The sequence below is a fragment of the Hippocampus zosterae genome, chromosome 14, assembly GCF_025434085.1.
Source record: "Hippocampus zosterae strain Florida chromosome 14, ASM2543408v3, whole genome shotgun sequence".
In the NCBI taxonomy this organism is placed as follows: Eukaryota; Metazoa; Chordata; class Actinopteri; order Syngnathiformes; family Syngnathidae; genus Hippocampus; species Hippocampus zosterae.
The window spans coordinates 15,030,734-15,053,061 of record NC_067464.1 but is presented as its reverse complement, the minus strand read 5'-3'; the positions used below and the strand labels follow the sequence as shown (position 1 = coordinate 15,053,061).

At 45.7% G+C, this 22,328-nt stretch overlaps 1 protein-coding gene across 3 annotated transcripts in view; it reads right to left on the bottom strand.

The window, feature by feature from the left end:
- The window catches only part of ak7b (adenylate kinase 7b), a 65,672-nt gene that overhangs the window by 31,279 nt on the left and 12,065 nt on the right, over positions 1 to 22,328 (bottom strand). For all 3 annotated transcript variants that reach the window (XM_052085741.1, XM_052085742.1, XM_052085743.1), the window contains one exon: positions 5,040 to 5,130. In XM_052085741.1, coding sequence (XP_051941701.1) covers positions 5,040 to 5,130 — 91 coding nt within the window. The remainder of the gene's footprint in view (positions 1 to 5,039; positions 5,131 to 22,328) is intronic.

Here is a 22,328-nt window from a genome sequence, read left to right as displayed (position 1 = left end):
TCAAGATTTACCTGCTTTATTTTATTTTTAAAATATGGTGAAAATGAGACTGATAAGATGAATAGGGTGCAGCGTACATGAACACAAAAATGTGTTACTAACATGTACAAAGACACACAAATGGTAGTTTGTTTGTTTTTTCTCCTCGACACTCTTCGGATATACTTGGGACCTGTCTTAGATCTACCGGTAGATCAGGATCGACGTAATGGGCACCCCTGTGCTAAGAGATTGATATTGTGTCAATACAATGAACTGTCAGGGTGAGAACATACAGCAGTAGCATGTGCCATGATTTGCAGAGCCATAAGTGGAATATAGGAATTTTACTAAATAAAATTTCAGGAATATTTCATTTGAAATGATGTTTTATTCTATAGTGGCATGCTGTACCGAGAGGACCTTCTTCACTGAAGGCCGATCTTAGAGGATTTGACTGGCAAATACCATTTACCAAGGCTCTGATCACCGGTTCTTCAATCGTGCAACTGTTGTTCTTTAGGGTCTTTTGACAATGCTTTGAATGCTTCCTCTCCAATCTCATCGATACACCAACTGGATATATTGTCGATGCAATCGAATTTAAGCAATGAGCTTGCAAGACTATCTACAATGACTTTCACTAGAATAACTTTCACTTACACCAACCAACAAACTATTTATAGCTTTCATTGCCTGATTCGGAAATGCCCGAAATACAGTGTCCTTAAAATGTTCCAGGCTGTGAGGAGTGTGTATCCTACTTTTATGTGAAGCAAAAGCTGTGTAGATAAAAGTGGTATAGTCACACCCACTAAATGCACACTGGACAGTTTTGTGTTTTTCAAGATGAGTCCCGAGTTATTCAAAATATTTCTTCTCTGAATGAAAACTACACAAATTACAGACCAGACACGAAAAAGAAACAGTTTGTTCTAAATGCATGGTTTTGGGGTGATCTCAAGACAGATGTGAGTGAAGTACACTCCAACCCTTAAAAGAACAAGGACAATCTGAGTACAGGCAGGGTAGTGACCGATGTTGACTGGTGTATAAATGTTTCAGTCTCTAAAACTTTAAGAGCTGTAAATGAGTTCCAGTCTGAAAATTGCACAGCTTGCCTGGCCATGCCATAGCAGAGTTCAAATCAGACAATCTTCATTTATAGGCCAAGTGTGTTGAAAAGAAAAATGGTGTAAGTCATGTGTTACACTCATCAAAACTGATTCTAGACACGGCAAAACCCCTGTAAAAGAAGAGGGAATTATATTAAAACAATGGCCTGTGTTTGAGTGGAAGGAGGAGGGGGTTATGTTGTGTATTGTGAATATTGTGATACACCTACCGAAATAATGACTTGAGTGCACTGACCAAAACCTGCAAAGGAAGAGAAAATGTGGCATATTAAACATTAGCTAATCGTGTTGGCTTATAACTTAATTTAAATTATTGGGCTCCCTTTTATTTAAACTACACTACATCAGGATTTATTATGATTGATGGTTCAGGTGGAAAGAAATGATTACATTCGATAACGTGAGCTAGTGCTGCCAGACACGTCAACATAATTGTTGCCCACATGATTAGCAAAGCCATTTCTGGCGTGTGTTCACACATGCTCTTCATAAAAAACTCCTTGGGTCACACCAAAAACTTCAGTGATATCACAAAAGTATTTTTAAAAAAACAATTAGTCATTTTGACAGACTCGTGGCAAGTTAACTTTGGCAAGCTTGATAAATGCAGTGGTTTATCGCTAAGTACCTCAATAAGGAGACTTACCTGAATAAAGTGGTTCTGTCTCAATGATGTCATCCAACTGTGGGTGGGGACTGTCTGTGTGCAGCTCCTCCTTCGAGTGGTTGATGCATCCGTGATACATGTGCTGCTCTTAATGATCATGCACATTCAAATTTAAATCAATTTAAGTAAAATATACTTGGATTTCTGTGTTATGCTTTATGTTTTTTAATTGTGTGTTTTGGTGTTGGAAGGCATTTACAAGCCCTGAAGCAGACCCCTAGAGCAATATTTTTCAAACCCTGTGCCGCGGCACAACAGTGTGCCGCGATATATTGTCAGGTGTGCCGTGGGAAATTATTCAATATGTATGCCTGTGCAGTCTATCGCCTGACATTGTAATCTTGTAGAACTCTTCCATAACGGTAGGGAGGAGCAGAAGCTAGGAAATTGCCTTATGCTTCGAGACAAGCGAAGTTTCCGACGCAAGGCAATACAATGAAAGGTATCTTTCATTTAGATTTACGTTTACTGGAGATGCAATGTTACCAATGTTCCCTCTAACTGCGCTCCCGTTACACACTCTCAGCGTACAAGAAAACCTATCCAGCGCAGTTGACGCACTGCAAATGAGTTAGATATATAACTTTTTTTCTGTATCAATTTGCTGTGTAATTCAGTGAGTGACAGGTGTCCTGCCAATCACACGATACGATGCAACAACGCCATGCAGCCAATCCCGGCATTGACAGCACTTGTGCATGTTCTCTGCTCCATAACAATAACAGTGCAGCAGCGATAAGTGACGCTCATGATAATCCTTATCATGGCGAAACGACCGGGCAGTGAACGTGATACTTCGACTCCCCAAACCAAAATAAGAATGAACTGTGGTTCTTTTAAGTGTGAATGGCTGTCGTAGTATGTGCAAATTGAAGAACAAGCAGTGAAACTCGCTGAGATACGTTCTTTTTCGAGTGAGAAAGGTCTGTTCTGCAAAACATGCAGCAAAGCTTCAGCTGTAAGCAAATTTTCCGACGGAGAAATACAGACTGAATGGTAGCTGGACTACTTCAAGCGACACATTCAGCAGAAAAGTCATTTGAATGATGTTGGAATTATACAAAGACTCAAGATCGGGAAAGGGATTGGTAAAATATGGTGGCAGAGCGCAAACAACCGGGAGAAAGAGAACTGGCTATCTCACAGAAAAAAAATCTGACCCTGATGTTAAAGTTCTAATTGACTATATTTTACTGCCATTAAAACGAATGCACCAAACATTGGATTGATATTGATTTGATTCCTATTCGATGTGTTGTAATATTGTGTTACTTTTCAATGTTAAAAAACACTGATAGTAACAATAGAACACTCCATTGTGAAATTGTGCTTTTTTCCCCACATTTTCAGGTAGTGGTGTGCCGTGGGATTATTTTCAATGAAAGAAATGTGCCTTGGCTAGAAAAAGATTGAAAAACACTGCACAAGAGGTTTCTGGTTTTTTGTTAACAGTTACATTCTGACCCATGGCTTCCTTAAATGAATTCGTTTTGATGATGGTTGACTTAAAAATGAATATCTTAGAAAAGGTTGAGACAGAAGTGCTGCAAAACTTTGTCAATTTCCTAATTCTGCAGAAGGCGTGAGGCATATATGCCATCTGCATTCGATGTCTGGATGTTTTGTCATTCCATAAATAATGTGAATTTTTCAATTTAAGGACTTCTAATACAGATAGAAGCTTACTTTTTTTCCCAATGTAGTCTCACAGTACTGTCACACACCTTTCCCGTATGTGCACACACTTCCATATTGCATCAGCCTAAAAATCTTTGGACTGATGTCTCAGCGAGTTGCTGACAGCACTTTTGGCTTCATCGTCACTTTCAAACTTGATACAAATTCATACCTGTCAACTTTTCGGAGCGCCAACCTGTATCAACTACCAAAAAAATCCTTATAACATCCCAAAGCATTTTATATGTCAAAATAACGGCAGAAAAAAAACCCCACGAAATTTTCAATGATATTTATTGTAGATCTCCATAGTACAATGTCTGGTTAATGTCTAATCATCCTTCTACTTAGTGGCATTACTATGTTCAGAATTGTATTCCTACGTTACTTCACCAACTCCAATCGGCTCGAAGTTACAGCATCCATTCATATTTACTTTGGAAATGAAAGCATTCGAGTAGACTAGCACCATTCTGGGCAAAATGATTTGTGCCATACGGCCATATACGTAAGATTCACCACAAAATCCGTATGAACTATGGCTAAACCGTATGAGTTTACAGGTATGCCAATTACAGTACTGTGAACTGCTGAGCAGGTTAAGAAAGACAAGAACAAACGCAGGGGTCATCAGTCAGACGGAGTCATTTTGCATCATGACAACGCAGTTGGGCTGGAAACTACTCCCTGATCCCCCTTACGGCCCAGACCTTGCCCCTTCAGACTTTTACCTGTTTGGTCCGTTAGAAGCGTTCACGAGAGGCTGAGACATTCGTCCAAAGATTTTTACGCTGAGGCAATATGGAAGATTGTGCACAGATGTGTGTGACAGTGCTGGGAGACTATGTTGAATATTATTTTTATGTATAATAATAACTTTTATCTGTCTCGATGTGCAAGACTGTTTTGTTGCTGGAACCACTACCTCAAGACCTCAAGTGCTAAGCCTACAGTCCTACTCTCATCCTTTGTTTTTCCTTTGCTCTGACTGCCTCTATAATAAGCCGCTCTCACACAACTCTAATTGCCCCACGGGGATAAATAACGTTTTCTGAATCCGAATTAGACACTCCTCTACCAAAAAATAAAGTGATTTTTATTTTTTTATTTTTATTTATTGAATGACCCTCGAACAATAACAAGTGAAAATAGTATGGTTTGATACATTGATGCATCAGTTTAAACCATGGGCTTTGTCAGTTCAGGCGTTTGCTTTCATGACATTTTAAAAGGATTTTGCACTGTGGGGACTTCGTCATGACTGCAGACTTTGGAGAGAATGGCTGCTGTTGGTTGGCTCCGTTATTACGGGGTATATTGTTTTAATCAATGACAGAATGATGAATTAGTGATGTTTTTTCCCAAATTAACAATGGAACATGCATTTTCGATCGTGTTGTGTGCAATGGTACGGTACATGATCGCTATTACATACATACAAGCTATTATAAAAGTGTCTGTGAACTCATGCAAGATTTTTGTTGTTGTTGTTGTTGTTGGCGGGGAGGTTCCCCTAAAAAAATGTCATTTTGACAGTTACAAGCATTCTACCAGACAGTGACGATATGTAACATACATACCTTAACAATGTCCTCCATGGTGTTGTTGGAATAGTCCACGGCTACTAGGTAATTGGGCTTGGGCTGACACTCAATTATTTTCTTAATGACACTATAATAAAAAACAGAAAGTTACAGTAAATAGCACACCTAACCAATTTTAAACATCTGCCAGACACTCAGATGACAGTGATGTCATGGCCCTCCTCGGCAAGCTTTTTCAAACAGTTGGAAAGTAGTTCTGCGGAACGGTTCCATTGTAACCGAACGGACTTGAAAAATTGTAATAGAAAATAAAAAAATAAATAAAAATAATAACAATAAATTAAAAAAATAGAAAAAACATGGTGTGCAACCGGGATGTTACTTCTGACTTGCCTGGGGAAAACCTTACTTAAGACTTGATTTGACTTTGACTTCAACTCCAAGACTGCACAAGCGACTCTGTTTATATTGTATTTGAAAACCTGTTTTTAATGTAGTGTCGTGGTGCTGAAGGAAAGGACACGCAGAGGGTATGTCACAAAACACTTCGATAAACATGCTTCGCCAAAACAGGAAGTGAACCAGAAGTACATCATACAGAAGAATCACAACATACCCAACACATGCGCTATATCCATTAGTTCTCCCAATAGTTCAAAAGGTGGCTAAGGGAAAGATGCCCTCGAATCCAGTGGTCCTCAACTATTGAGTGGTGGACGAGTACCAGACCTTAAGCCACTTTGGACCGGGGCGCTGCGGGCTATAAAGTTTTAAATATGAAAAACTTATTGTCATTTCAGTTTATTCCAATGCTAAAATATATTTAAATTTGCAAAGTGACCAAAATATCTCTGTTACATCCGTCAGAGCGACTCTGGACGCATGCCAAATCTCAGTTATGCATTACTAATTTTAAATCCACAAACTAGCAAAATGAGTATAAAAAGAAAACAGACATATTTGGCAAGTTTCTTTGCAACGGCTCTTGATTTTGTGTTATGGTGAGTTATTCATGGGCGTTGTATTCGTTTGGTCCTGCTCTGTTATGTTGGCACATTTTCAGGAGGACGCTACTAATACTACTAAAATAGAGTTTAAAATCAGCACTATATCCACCTCACCCACTGAGTCCTTTGAACACATCACCTTCAAATTTCCTGGTCGCTCCCCCCTGGTCATTGCTGTCATTTACCGTCCCCCAAAATTCAACCCAGCATTTTTATCAGACTTCTCAGATTTTGTCACACAGCTTTCACTTATCTCACCTTTCACTCTGCTCCTTGGCGACTTTAACTTCCACATCGACGATACCAACTGCAAACATGCCTCTGAATTTCTTGACCTTTTGGACTGCCTTAACTTCACTCAACATGTCAACTTCCCCACCCACACCCACGGTCACACTCTGGACTTGGTCTATTCCACCGGTCTCACCATTGAAAAACTCTCTAGCACCATCCATCCATCCATCCATCATCTACCGCTTATCCGGGGCCGGGTCGCGGGGGCAACAGCTTTAGCAGGGAAGCCCAGACTTCCCTCTCCCTAGCTACTTCTTCCAGCTCTCCCCGGGGGATCCCGAGGCGTTCCCAGGCCAGCTGGGTGACATAGTCTCTCCAGCGTGTCCTGGGTCTTCCTCTGGGTCTCCTCCCGGTGGGACATGACCGGAACACCTCACCGGGGAGGCGCTCAGGAGGCATCCGAATCAGATGCCCAAGCCACCTCATCTGGCTCCTCTCGATGTGGAGGAGAAGCGGCTCGACTCTGAGCCCCTCCCGGATGACTGAGCTTCTCACCTTATCTCTAAGGGAGAGCCCGGACACCCTGCGAAGAAAACTCATTTCAGCCGCTTGTATCCGGGATCTCGTTCTTTCAGTCACGACCCATAGCTCGTGACCATAGGTGAGGGTTGGGACGTAGATCGACCGGTAAATTGAGAGCTTCGCCTTTTGGCTCAGCTCCTTCTTCACCACGACAGACCGATACAACGTCCGCATCACAGCAGACGCTGCACCGATCCGCCTGTCGATCTCCCGCTCCCTCCTACCCCCACTCGTGAACAAGACCCCAAGATACTTGAACTCCTCCACTTGGGGTAAGATCTCCTCCCCGACCCGGAGGGGGCACTCCACCCTTTTCCGACTGAGGACCATGGTTTCAGATTTGGAGGTGCTGATTTTCATCCCAACCGCTTCACACTCGGCTGCGAAACGCTCCAGTGAGAGTTGGAGAGCCCCGTTTGAAGGAGCCAACAGCACCACATCATCTGCAAAAAGCAGGGATGAAATACTGAGGCCCCCAAAACGGACCCCCTCAACGCTTCGGCTGCGCCTAGAAATTCTGTCCATAAAGGTTATGAACAAAATCGGCGACAAAGGGCAGCCTTGGCGGAGTCCTACCTCCACTGGAAACGATTCCGACTTACCGTATTTTCACGACTATTCGACGCATCGTACTAATGGCCGCAGTCTCATTAATGCGTGACATTTCTGTATTTTACACATACACAGGACGCATCGTACCAATAGCCGCAGTTTTACACTGGTAAAACATACGCCAGCTTAAACATACGGCATGCATGCGCGCACTCTAACACGTTAGCTTGAAGCATACGGTAGCATGCCAAGACATACAGATAAGATAAAAACACGTTTTTAAAAAGGCAACGAAAGCAGAACTGAGTTCGGGTGTATTTTATTTAGCCATCGTACAATGTTCTCACGTTTTTCGATCAATCATCACCTAGAAATCCATCAAAGTCCTCATCCTCTGTATCAGAAGCAGAGGACTGCACATCTCAGTTGTCATTGAATGCATCACATGCTAGTGTGAGTTGCTACGCATTGCCGAGCGGAAAGAAGGAGTAGCAACAGCAAAGTCAACATTTCTCTCGTGTGAAGCTTTCCCACATTTAAAAGTAAAGAACAGAGCGAAACATGGTGGCAGCGCGTGTGTGTATAGAAAGAATTGAACAACTGTGCAAGTACCGTAATCCATCAAAAACGCCGCGTTCCCTCTCGTTGTTGCGTATTGTGGCGTAACTCGCCAAGCGCTGCCTCTCACTCTTTGTAAAGTTGTGTTTGCCACCGATCATCCATTGTTCCCATGCCGTTTGCAACTTTACTTTGAACGCCCGGTTGATTCCAATGTCCAGCGGTTGGAGTTCTTTAGTCAAGCCTCCGGGAATAACGGCAAGCTCAGAGTTCATTTGCTTGACTTGTTTTTTCACCGCTGCTGTGAGATGGGCACGCATGCCAAAAGCATAACCGGTGGCTTTAAGTTTGAACTGAGCTTCGTAGGCGTGTCTTTTTGTCGAATTTATTTTCAGGGGTTCTTAGAAACCAAAACCGGAGTTGTTTTGCAACAATGCACATTGCCACACGCTAAACAAGTGTTGGTACTGGCTTGAGGCGTCCACTTACACGCCCACCCTGCACCATTGGCGGACTAGCTTGTCTGTCCTCTCTCTCCCCCTCTCTCTCTCTCTCCCTCTCCATATATGTATATATACACGCCCACCCTTCCCTGATTGGCCGACTTCTTTTCCGCATTCCTGGCCACAGTCACTTCCGCCTTTTCTCTATATAAACAGCGTGTCGGCTGTCAGTCAGATTTTGGAACTCAGCGCATATAAAGGACGCTCCGCACCATAAGGCGTCCTGTCCATTTTGGAGAAAATTTAAGACTTTTAATGGCGCCTTATAGTCGTGAAAATACGGTACTCTCTAGCACCAACCTCAACATTTCCGATCACCTGGCTATCACTCTGGACCTCCACCTCCCTACCCCCATTCCCAAGGTAAAGCGCACCATATCATTCAGAAACCTCAAATCCGTTTCCCCAACTGACTTCTCTACCTCCGTCCTCAACCACTTGTCCATACTACCTCCTCCACTGTCCCATGACCCCACTGTTCTCACCAACTACTACAACAGCACTCTCTCCTCCTGTCTTAACCAACTCGCCCCCATCAAAACCAAATCTGTCTCCTTCACTCGCTCAGCCCCCTGGTAGACCCCAGAACTCCGCAAACTTAAAACCCGAAAACGCCATTTAGAAAGACTCTATAAAAAATCTGGTTTAACTGTTCATCTCCTCGCCTACACTGATCACCTTCAGTTATACAAGACCGCACTCAACTCCAGCCGTTCCACCTACTACTCCAACCTAATCCACACCGACTCCAACAACCAAAAGGCTCTCTTCTCCACCGTCAACAAACTCCTCAAACCCAGCGACAATATTTCAACCTCTTTCACCGTTGACAAATGCAACTCATTCCTATCCCATTTTCTATCCAAAATCGACATCCTCTACAGTTCACTCACCACCTCACCTGTCCTCCCTCCCTTCCTACCAGCATCCATCACTCCAACTACTTCACCTCTCTCTGAATTCACACCTGTCTCCATAGCCAAACTCACCAATATCATTTCAACAATGAACTCCTCCACCTGCACACTGGATCCCATCCCATCTTCCTTCGTCAAGCACTGCTTTCCCACCATCTCCCACCCCGTCATGAACATTGTCAACTCCTCCCTCAAGCCTATGTCCCCTCCTCACTCAAACTGGCTGCCGTAACCCCCATCATCAAAAAACCGGGACTCAACCCTGACATTATGAGCAACTTTCGACCCATCTCCAACCTTCCCTTTCTGTCCAAAGTCATAGAACGTGCCGTCACATCTCAAATTAAAACCTACCTAAACAACAACCAGCTTTTTGAACAATTTCAATCTGGATTCCGCACACAACACAGCACTGAAACAGCCCTCCTTAAAATCACCAATGACCTCCTCCTCGCCTCTGACTCCGGCCTACTCTCCATCCTCATCCTTCTTGACCTTACAGCTGCCTTTGACACCATCAACCATTCCATCCTACTCTCTTGCCTACAATCCCTAAACATCACCGACAAAGTCCTTACCTGGCTACACTCTTATCTCACAGACAGGAAACAATTCATACACATAAACAACTGCTCTTCCTACACTGCCCCACTGTCCCAAGGTGCCCCCCAGGGTTCTGTGCTTGGTCCACTTCTCTTCATTCTCTATCTTTTACCCCTCGGCCAAATCATACGTCATCATGGTCTCCAGTTCCACTGCTACGTTGATGATGTCCAATTGTACATATCCACCAAATCATTTAAGATAAGATAAGATAAGATAAGATAAGATATCCTTTATTCGTCCCACACTGGGGAAATTTACAGCCTACAGCAGCAAGAATGTATGTAGAAAGAAGAAAGAGAAAAAAAAACAGCAAACATCTTTCAATTAAATGCAATATGAACACAAAATGGATAAATCGCAGTACTATTTACAATTTTCCTTCACATCATTTAATTATTATTATTATTATGGTTGTTATTTTTTATTCATCAGCCTGACAGCAGTCGGTAGGAACGAGCGTCGGTATCTCTCCTTCTTGCAGCGCGGGTGTAACAGTCTCTGGCTGAAGGAGCTACCAAGTGCTGTCAGGGCGGGCTGGAGGGGGTGGGAGGGACTGGCCATCATAGCTTTTAGCTTAGTTAGCATCCTTCTGTTGCCCACCTCCTCCAGAGTGTCAAGGGAGCAACCCAGGACAGAACTCGCCTTCCTGACCAGTCGCTCCAGTCTCTTTCTGTCCCGGGCTGAGATGCTGCCTGACCAGCAGACAATGCCATAATGGATGGCCGAGGCCACCACCGAGTTATAGAACGTCTTAAGGAGTGACCCCTGAACCCCAAAAGACCTCAGTTTCCTGAGTAGGAAGAGTCGGCTCTGTCCTTTCCTAATCAGGGTGTCCGTGTTTGTAGACCAGTCCAGTTTGTCGTTCAGAAGAACACCAAGGTACTTGTAAGAGGTCACCCTCTCTATGTCCATACCCTGGATGTTCATCGGTGCTGGTGAGGACTTTTTCCTGCAGAAATCCACAACCAACTCCTTAGTTTTCCTAGGGTTGATCTGGAGGAGATTCTGCTGGCACCAGTCCACAAAGTCCTTTGTCAGTCCCCTGTACTCCCGATCGTCCCCTTCTGTAATGAGGCCAACAATCGCAGAGTCATCGGAGAACTTCTGAAGGTGGCAGTTTGGAGTGACATGTCTGAAGTCCGAGGTGTAGAGGATGAACAGGAATTGAGCCAGAACAGTCCCCTGCATTTACCCCAACAACCCACTCCACCCTGTCTAACTGTCTCTCAGATGTCAAATCCTGGTTGCAAACAAACTTTCTCACTCTTAACTGTACTCAATCTCAACTGCTTATAATCGGTCCTCGGTCCCTCACCCAATCAACCACCAACTTTACCCTCACTATAGATAACTTCACCCTGTCCCCCTACTCTCACTGTCGCAACCTCGGGGTCCTTTTTGATAATAACCTCTCTTTCGATCAACACATCAACCAAACCACCAAAACTGCTTTCTTCCACCTCAAAAACATTGCTCGTCTGCGCCCATCACTTTCTTTCAAAGCTGCTCAAACCCTCATCCACGCCTTCATCACCTCCCGCCTTGACTACTGCAATAGCATTCTCTATGGTACAACCTCCAAACTCCTCAATAAACTACAGTACATCCAGAATGCCACCGCCCGCCTACTCACCCACACCCGCACTCGTGATCACATCACCCCAATCCTTAAAAACCTCCACTGGCTCCCTGTTCCCCAGCGTATTCAATTTAAACTGCTCATACTCGCCTATAAAGCCCTTCACAATCAGGCACCCTCCTATATTTCCGACCTTCTTTACCTATACACTCCTTCCCGCAATCTCCGCTCCTCAAACACAAACCTCCTCGCCATCCCCGTGACCAAGCTCAAAACCTGGGGGACCGAGCCTTCTCTGTCGCCGCCCCCACCCTCTGGAACGCTCTACAACAACACATCCGCAACTGTACTGACCTCCAATCCTTCAAATCATCCCTAAAAACTCACCTGTTCCGCTATGCTTTTAATACCTTTTAATCTTTTTTACCAATTTTTCTTTTGTTCATCCAAATGAACTTTTGTAAATTATGTGTTTGTTTTAAATGCACATTTTTATCCTGTGTTTTTATGCTCTTGTAAAGTGTCTTTGAGTGAGATGAAAAGCGCTTTCAAATAAAATGTATTATTATTATTATTAATACAGTGCCCTCCATAAGTATTGGCACCCCTGGTTGAGATGTGTTTTTTAGCTTCCAATTATTTTATTTTTTTTCTAAATAATATGGGACCTTAATGGAAAAAAAGAGAAAAATCCAACCTTCAATACAAGTGCATTTATTCAGTGGGGAAAAAATCCCACATAAAGAAATAATTATTTGACATCAAATAATGTGTGTCACAATTATTAGCACCCTTAACAATTCCCAGGAAATAAACATAATTGAAGCATTTCTGTCATTTCTACAGTAGTTTACAAAGTTTACCAGAGTATGTAGGAACATTTAATTAGTAATTCATCACTTCCTGTCTCCCTGGGGTATAAATATGACGTGACACCGAGGCCATTTCTCTTATCCACTCTTAAACATGGGAAAGACAAAGGAACACAGCATACAAGTGAGGCAGATGTGCGTCGACCTTCACAGGTCAGGCAGAGGCTACAAGAAGATTGCCACTCAACTGCAGCTGCCCATATCCACTGTGAGAGGAATAATTAAGAAGTTCAAAACAACTGGAACAGTGGTAAACAAGCCTGGACGAGGAGCCAAGTTTATTTTGCCACCACGCACAGTGAGGAGGATGGTAAGAGAAATCAAAAGATCTCCAAAGCTCACTGTTACAGAATTACAACAAATGGTAGCATCCTGGGGTCACAAAGTCTCCAAATCAACCATCAGGCGCTGTCTACACGCCAACAAGCTGTTTGGGAGGCATGCACGGAGAAAACCTTTCCTCACTCACAATCATAAACGCAAGCGTCTGGAGTTCGCCAAGCGGTATTGGGGCTTCAACTGGGACCGTGTGCTTTGGTCAGATGAGACCAAGATTGAGCTTTTTGGCAACAAACACTCTAAGTGGGTCTGGCGTACCACGAAAGATGCGCATGCTGAAAAGCACCTCATACCCACTGTGAAGTATGGGGGTGGGTCAGTGATGCTGTGGGGCTGTTTCGCTTCCAAAGGCCCTGGGAACCTTGTTAGGGTGCATGGCATCATGAATGCTTTGAAATACCAGGACATTTTAAATCAAAATCTGTTGCCCTCTGCCCGAAAGCTGAAGCTGGGTCGTCACTGGGTCTTTCAGCAAGACAATGACCCTAAACATATGGCCAAATCTACACAGAAATGGTTCACCAGACACAAAATCAAGCTCCTCCCATGGCCATCTCAGTCCCCTGACCTCAACCCCATTGAGAACCTGTGGGGTGAGCTGAAGAGGAGAGTACAGAGGAGAGGACCCAGGTCTCTGGATGATTTAGAGAGATTCTGCAAAGAGGAATGGCTGAAGATCCCTCTTTCTGTCTTTTCCCATCTTGTGAAACATTATAGGAGAAGATTAGGTGCTGTTTTGTTGGCAAAAGGGGGTTGTACAAAATATTAACACCAGGGGTGCTAATAATTGTGACACACATTATTTGATGTCAAATAATTATTTCTTTATGTGGGATTTTTTCCCCACTGAATAAATGCACTTGTATTGAAGGTTGGATTTTTCTCTTTTTTTCCATTAAGGTCCCATATTATTTAGAAAAAAAATAAAATAATTGGAAGCTAAAAAACACATCTCAACCAGGGGTGCCAATACTTATGGAGGGCACTGTATATCCATACATGTATCAATTTTCAACACTACTTATCCTGTACAGTGTCACAGGGCTGCTAATATATCCATCCATCTATTGTCACCACCGCTTCTCCTGAAGAGGGTTGTGAGTGTTGCTGGAGGCTATCCCAGGTGACTTCAGGCAAAAGGAAGACTTGGCCCTGAACTGGTTGCCAGTCAGACGCAGGGCACATATAGAGACGAATAACCATAAACATCCACATTCATACCGTCACTGATCCCATGTTGTTTGATGTAATTTGAAGTTACATTGTGTTGTTTCAGTGTTCCCTTTATTATTTCTTAGCAGTACCATTACATAAAAATGTGGCTTCACATTTATTTGGTATATCAACAGAAACAAATAAACACACAAGAAATAATAATAATTACGTGGCTCATATCATTCATACAGTCCATTGAATGTTTAAGTGTTACCATCGTGACCATATTAAAGCACTGTTGTCATAGTGTTGTTGCTGCTAGTAAAAATACACAACGGATTCAAGTTTGCTGCGATTGGCTGACAACCAGTTCAGGGTGTTGTCCTGCATGAAGAAAGCTGCAGCGTGCCCCGCAACCCTTGTGAGGATAAGTGGACAAGAAAATGGTTTACACATGTTTATGTGCGCATTTCAGCATTTATCATCACAGTAATTGTGTGACATTCATACATAAAATTGCAAAAATTAACATGCCTTTTCTAAATGAGGGATATGTAGGAGAATGTTTGTTAGTCACTTGATTTTCTGTTTTGTTGCATTGTTTTCGCTTTTCTGAGTGTCAGTGAAGTAATCCTTACCGTCTTGGCCCGAATATAAGACGGTGTTTTTTGCATTGAAATAAGTGGGGGTCGTCTTATCTTTGGGGTCTAGACATTATACCCATTCTTGACGCTAGATGGCGCCAGATATCATTGAAGCGAATGCTGAACTTAACTCCCCAGGCCAAAGTGAACCCCCATCATAAAGAATAAAAAGAGAAGAAAATAATAGAATAGATAACAGAAAATGGAGAAACGTAGCGACAATCTCACGGGGATGAATAAAGTATCCTGAATCCTGAACAATCTAGAGAAAAGTGGGTCGAAGATCGGCCAGGTTAACCGGCAGCTGAAGAGAAGTTATGATGTAATTTACATTTCAAAATCCAGAAGCGAATATGATTGCACTTTAATTTACGTATTTAAATGTTCAGATATTAAGATTTGAATGAAGCAAAATAACATGCTTTTTCTCTCAAATATATTGTTATAATCATTTGTTTCAGATGTACTGTAATTATTTTCTGCATAAAAAATAATTTGGTGTTCAAAAAGTCTTTTTTCAAATTTGAGTCTTGAAAAAGAGGGGGTCGCCTTATAATCAGGGCCGTCTTATATTTGGGCCAATTCGGTAATCTACGTTTTTTCAGAGGCGGCCCTGAAACGTCTCTCGATTTGCACGGCCGTTGAAAAAGGCACGTATTCCAACAGAGTCGTGCCTGTATTTTCTTGGGTGTTTCACGAATTAATAAAGTGCATATTTTAAAAACCAACACGACAGCTCTGTTTGCCTCGGTGCTGCAACAGATGGGCAACTTAATTCCTGGAGGGGGCTACAACTTTTCCATAGGACCATAGGACCATGCACTTACCTAATCAGATATATGAAAAGAATCCCATTTAAAATATGGACAAAATACAAGCATACTTGCAAAATATGTGCTCTCTGCATATGTCATTTTTAGAATTTTAGAATATATTAAATGCTCAAAAGAATCTTTTTGTTCTTTGAAGAACAACAAGGACTTAATTTGAGGAGCAAATAAATGACTTAATACCTGTACTTTTAAGGAACCTTTCAACAGTTAATCCCAGGAACCTGACATTATGGTTTTATCACAAACTAAAATATGACCAGACTGTCTGGCATTGCGAGGCCAGTGGAAATGAAGCCAAAACAATGGTAAATAAGCTAATCATTGGGATGATAATTAATCGAATCAAAACAAACTAGGAGGTATTTAGACTTGAGGAACTTGCTACTACTTTGTATATTTGCGACTTGAAACAACAGTCCGGGTATGTTTCCATTGAGGATATTGTATTACAGCATGGTGAAGACCCAAAAAAGAAGCTTTAACTTGCATCAAACATGTTATTTAATCAGAAAAATGATTTAAAATAGCACAATAGCACTTTCGCTTTTGACTGTTGTTCTGCCTCTGCACTAGTAACCGAAGCTAGTCTTGGTTATGATCATACTGATAATGTTTTCTGTGCGTGTGCGTGTGTATATCTATCTATATATACCGTATTTTCACGACTATTCGACGCATCGTACTAATGGCCGCAGTCTCAGTAATGCGTGACATTTCTGTATTTTACACATACACAGGACGCATCGTACGAATGGCCGCAGTTTTACAGTGGTAAAACATACGTGCGGACGTTGTATCGGTCTGTCGTGGTGAAGAAGGAGCTGAGCCAAAGGGCAAAGCTCTCAATTTACCGGTCGATCTACGTTCCAACCCTCATCTATGGTCACGAGCTATGGGTCGTGACCGAAAGAACGAGATCCCGGATACAAGCGGCCGAAATGAGTTTTCTCCGCAGGGTGTCCGGGCAAATCGATCAAATAAAATCGATGGTATCCAGTTTCCCTTGCCCGGACGCGGGTCACCGGGGCCCCCCTCTGGAGCCAGGCCTGGAGGTGGGGCTCGTTGGCGAGCGCCTGGTGGCCGGGCCTACACCCATGGGGCCCGGCCGGGCTCAGCCCGAAGAGGCAACGTGGGTCCCCCTTCTCATGGTCTCACCACCCGTGGGAGGGGTCAAAGGGGTCGGGTGCAATGCGAGCTGGGCGGCAGCCAAGGGCGGGGACCCTGGCGGTCCGATCCTCGGCTGCAGAAGCTAGCTCTTGGGACATGGAATGTCACCTCTCTGGCAGGGAAGGAGCCCGAACTGGTGTGTGAGGCAGAGAAGTTCCGACTGGATATAGTCGGACTTGCCTCCACACACAGCCTAGGTTCTGGTACCAGTCCTCTCGAGAGGGGTTGGACTCTCTTTTACTCTGGAGTTGCTCACGGTGAGAGGCGCAGAGCAGGTGTGGGCATACTTATTGCCCCCCGGCTCAGTGCCTGTACATTGGGGTTCACACCGGTGGACGAGAGGGTTGCATCCCTCCGCCTGCGGGTGGGGGGACGGGTCCTGACTGTTGTTTGTGCATATGCACCAAACAGCAGCTCAGCATACCCACCCTTTTTGGAGTCCTTGGAGGGTGTGCTGGAGAGTACTCCTGCTGGGGACTCCCTTGTTCTGCTGGGGGACTTCAATGCTCACGTGGGCAATGACAGTGAGACCTGGAGGGGCGTGATTGGGAGGAACGGCCCCCCCGATCAGAACTCGAGTGGTGTTTTGTTATTGGACTTCTGTGCCCGTCACGGACTGTCCATAACGAACACCTTGTTCAAACATAAGGGTGTCCACGTGTGCACTTGGCACCAGGACACCCTAGGCCGTAGTTCGATGATCGACCTTGTGGTCGTGTCATCGGATTTGCGGCCGCATGTTCTGGACACTCGGGTGAAGAGAGGGGCGGAGCTGTCAACTGATCACCACCTGGTGGTGAGTAGGCTCCGATGGTGGGGGAAGATGCCGGTCCGTCCTGGCAGACCCAAACGTATTGTGAGGGTTTGTTGGGAGCGTCTGGCAGAATCCCCTGTCAGAAGGAGTTTCAACTCCCACCTCCGACAGAGCTTTTCCCATGTTCCGGGGGAGACGGGGGACATTGAGTCCGAGTGGACCATGTTCCGTGCCTCTATTGTTGAGGCGGCCAATCTGAGTTGTGGCCGTAAGGTGGTTGGTGCCTGTCGTGGCGGCAACCCTCGTACTCGCTGGTGGACACCAGCAGTAAGGGATGCCGTCAAGCTGAAGAAGGAGTCCTATCGAGCCTTTATGGCCTGTGGGACCCCAGAGGCAGCTGACGGGTACCGACTGGCCAAACGGAACGCAGCTTCGGTGGTCGCCGAGGCAAAAACCCGAGCATGGGAAGAGTTCGGTGAGGCCATGGAAGCCGACTTCCGGACGGCTTCGAGGAAATTCTGGTCCACCATCCGACGTCTCAGGAGGGGGAAGCAGTGCACCACGAACACTGTGTACAGTGGGGATGGGGCGCTGCTGACTTCGACTCGGGACGTTGTGAACCGGTGGGCAGAGTACTTCGAAGACCTCCTCAACTCCACCAACATGCCTTCCTTGGAGGAAGCAGAGCCTGGGGACTCTGAGGTGGGCTCTCCTATCTCTGTGGTTGAAGTCACCGATGTGGTTAAAAAGCTCCTCGGTGGCAAGGCCCCAGGGGTGGATGAGATCCGCCCGGAGTTCCTCAAGGTTCTGGATGTTGTGGGGCTGTCCTGGTTGACACGCCTCTGCAACATCGCGTGGTCAACGGGGAGAGTGCCTCTGGATTGGCAGACCGGGGTGGTAGTCCCTCTTTTTAAAAAGGGGGACCGGAGGGTGTGTTCCAACTACAGAGGGATCACACTCCTCAGCCTCCCTGGTAAGGTCTATTCAGGGGTGCTGGAGAGGAGGGTCCGTCAGGAAGTCGAGCCTCAGATTGAGGAGGAGCAGTGTGGTTTTCGTCCCGGCCGTGGAACAGTGGACCAGCTCTACACCCTTAGCAGGGTCCTTGAGGGTATGTGGGAATTGGCCCAACCAGTCTACATGTGTTTTGTGGACTTGGAGAAGGCGTTTGACCGTGTCCCTCGGGGAGTTCTGTGGGGGGTGCTTCGTGGGTATGGAGTACCGAACCCCCTGATACGGGCTGTTCGGTCACTATACCACCGATGTCAGAGTTTGGTCCGCATTGCCGGCAGTAAGTCGGAATCGTTTCCAGTGAGGGTAGGACTCCGCCAAGGCTGCCCTTTGTCACCGATTCTGTTCATAACCTTCATGGACAGAATCTCTAGGCGCAGCCGAAGCGTTGAGGGGGTCCGTTTTGGTGGCCTCAGTATTGCATCCCTGCTTTTTGCAGATGATGTGGTGCTGTTGGCTCCTTCAAACGGGGCTCTCCAACTCTCACTGGAGCGTTTCGCAGCCGAGTGTGAAGCGGTTGGGATGAAAATCAGCACCTCCAAATCTGAAACCATGGTCCTCAGTCGGAAAAGGGTGGAGTGCCCCCTCCAGGTCGGGGGGGAGATCTTGCCCCAAGTGGAGGAGTTTAAGTATCTTGGGGTCTTGTTCACGAGTGAGGGCAGGAGGGAGCGAGAGATCGACAGGCGGATCGGTGCAGCGTCTGCTGTGATGCGGACGTTGTATCGGTCTGTCGTGGTGAAGAAGGAGCTGAGCCAAAGGGCGAAGCTCTCAATTTACCGGTCGATCTACCTTCCAACCCTCATCTATGGTCACGAGCTATGGGTCGTGACCGAAAGAACGAGATCCCGGATACAAGCGGCCGAAATGAGTTTTCTCCGCAGGGTGTCCGGGCTCTCCCTTAGAGATAAGGTGAGAAGCTCGGTCATCCGGGAGGGGCTCCGAGTCGAGCCGCTTCTCCTCCACATCGAGAGGAGCCAGATGAGGTGGCTTGGGCATCTGATTCGGATGCCTCCTGAACGCCTCCCTGGTGAGGTGTTCCGGGCATGTCCCACCGGGAGGAGACCCCGAGGAAGACCCAGGACACACTGAAGAGACTATGTCACCCAGCTGGCCTGGGAACGCCTCGGGATCCCCCGGGGAGAGCTGGAAGAAGTAGCTAGGGAGAGGGAAGTCTGGGCTTCCCTGCTAAAGCTGTTGCCCCCGCGACCCGGCCCCGGATAAGCGGTAGAAGATGGATGGATGGATGGATGGGTGTCCGGGCACTCCCTTAGAGATAAGGTGAGAAGCTCGGTCATCCGGGAGGGGCTCGGAGTCGAGCCGCTTCTCCTCCACATCGAGAGGAGCCAGATGAGGTGGCTTGGGCATCTGATTCGGATGCCTCCTGAACGCCTCCCTGGTGAGGTGTTCCGGGCATGTCCCACCGGGAGGAGACCCCGAGGAAGACCCAGGACACGCTGGAGAGACTATGTCATCCAGCTGGCCTGGGAACGCCTCGGGATCCCCCGGGGAGAGCTGGAAGAAGAAGCTAGGGAGAGGGAAGTCTGGGCTTCCCTGCTAAAGCTGTTGCCCCCGCGACCCGGCCCCGGATAAGCGGTAGAAAATGGATGGATGGATGAAAACATACGCCAGCTTAAACATACGGCATGCATGCGCGCACTCTAACACGTTAGCTTGAAGCATACGGTAGCATGCCAAGACATACAGATAAGATAAAAACACGTTTTTAAAAAGGCAACGAAAGCAGAACTGAGTTCGGGTGTATTTTATTTAGCCATCGTACAATGTTCTCACGTTTATCGATCAATCATCACCCAGAAATCCATCAAAGTCCTCATCCTCTGTATCAGAAGCAGCAACTGCACATCTCAGTTGTCATTGAATGCATCACATGCTAGTGTGAGTTGCTACGCATTGCTGAGCGGAAAGAAGGAGTAGCAACAGCAAAGTCAACATTTCTCTCGTGTGAAGCTTTCCCACATTTGAAAGTAAAGAACAGAGCGAAACATGGTGGCAGCGCGTGTGTGTGTAGAAAGAATTGAACAATTGTGCAAGTATCGTAATCCATCAAAAACGCTGCGTTCCCTCTCGTTGTTGCGTATTGTGGCGTAACTCGCCAAGTGCTGCCTCTCACTCTTTGTAAAGTTGTGTTTGCCACCGATCATCCATTGTTCCCATGCCGTTTGCAACTTTACTTTGAACGCCCGGTTGATGCCAATGTCCAGCGGTTGGAGTTCTTTAGTCAAGCCTCCGGGAATAACGGCAAGCTCAGAGTTCATTTGCTTGACTTGTTTTTTCACCGCTGCTGTGAGATGGGCACGCATGCCAAAAGCATAACCGGTGGCTTTAAGTTTGAACTGAGCTTCGTAGGCGTGTCTTTTTGTCGAATTTATTTTCAGGGGTTCTTAGAAACCAAAACCGGAGTTGTTTTGCAACAATGCACATTGCCACACTCTATACAAGTGTTGGTACTGGCTTGAGGCGTCCACTTACACGCCCACCCTTCACCATTGGCGGACTAGCTTGCCTGTCCTCTCTCTCTCCCTCTCCCTCTCCATATATGTATATATACACGCCCACCCTTCCCTGATTGGCCGAATTCTCTCCCGCATGCCTGGCCACAGTCACTTCCGCCTTTTCTCTATATAAACAGCCGACACGCTGTCAGTCAGATTTTGGAACTCAGCGCATATAAAGGACGCTCCGCACCATAAGGCGTCCTGTCCATTTTGGAGAAAATTTAAGACTTTTAATGGCGCCTTATAGTCGTGAAAATACAGTATATATATATATATATATATATATATATATATATATATATATAAAATAAAGTGAGGGATGTGTAGGAGATACATCGGCCAATAACCTGTCTCTCGACAACATGGAAGCTCATGTCAGGCATCATTGCGGCTAAGAAAAGTGGACATATTAGGCGGCTGGATAGCTCAATGTGGTATTTCAGACTCGACATGCTATGATGATAGCTCAGTTTACGACTGCAAAAGATACAGGTAACTTTGGTCTTGTCAGTGGAACAAACTGGGAACTTTTTAAAAGTAAACTTTCCATTAATAAACTCTTTAAGTATTCGTTTTCGCTGTCTTGCGCTGCCACGCCTGGCAAAACAGACATGGGTGTGGACTTTTGCAGTGCGCTTGTTGTTTTATTTCTGGTTTCTTTATAGAGCAAAGTAAAATCCGCTGTGACGTGTTGCCGCATTAATCTCGCGAGAAAATTTTTTATCACGCTAAAATTAATTTAAATTAATGCCGATAATAACGCGCTAAACTGACAGCTCTAATAAAAAATTCCTCGTCTCACCCCCCTCGGGTGGTGTCCGTCCCTCATTCAGCTCGGGTCCTCTACCAGAGGCCAGGAAGCTTGAGGGTTCTGCGCAGTATCCTTGCTGTTCCCAGCACTGCACATTTCTGGACTGAGATGTCCGATGTTGTTCCCGGGATCTGTTGCAACCACTCATCTAGTTTGGGGGTCACTGCCCCGAGTGCTCCGACCACCACAGGCACGACTGTCCCCTTTACCTTCCAGGCTCTCTCCAGCTCCTCCCTGAGCCCTTGGTATTTCTCGAGTTTCTCGTGTTCCTTCTTTCTGATGTTTCCATCACTTGGGACCGCAACATCCACTACAACGGCTTTCCTCTGCCCTTTATCTATGATCACGATATCTGGTTGGTTCGCCATTACCATCTTGTCAGTCTGGATCTGGAAGTCCCACAGGATCTTCGCTCGGTCATTCTCGACCACCTTCGGAGGTGTTTCCCATTTTGACCTTGGGGTTTCCAGTCCATACTCCGCACAGATGTTTCGGTAGACTATGCCAGCCACCTGGTTATGGCGTTGCATGTAGGCTTTCCCTGCCAGCATCTTACACCCTGCAGTTATGTGTTGGATCGTCTCAGGTGCCTCTTTGCACAACCTACACCTTGGGTCTTGTCTGGTGTGGTATATCTGGGCCTCAATGGCTCTGGTGCTCAAGGCCTGCTCCTGAGCAGCCAGGATGA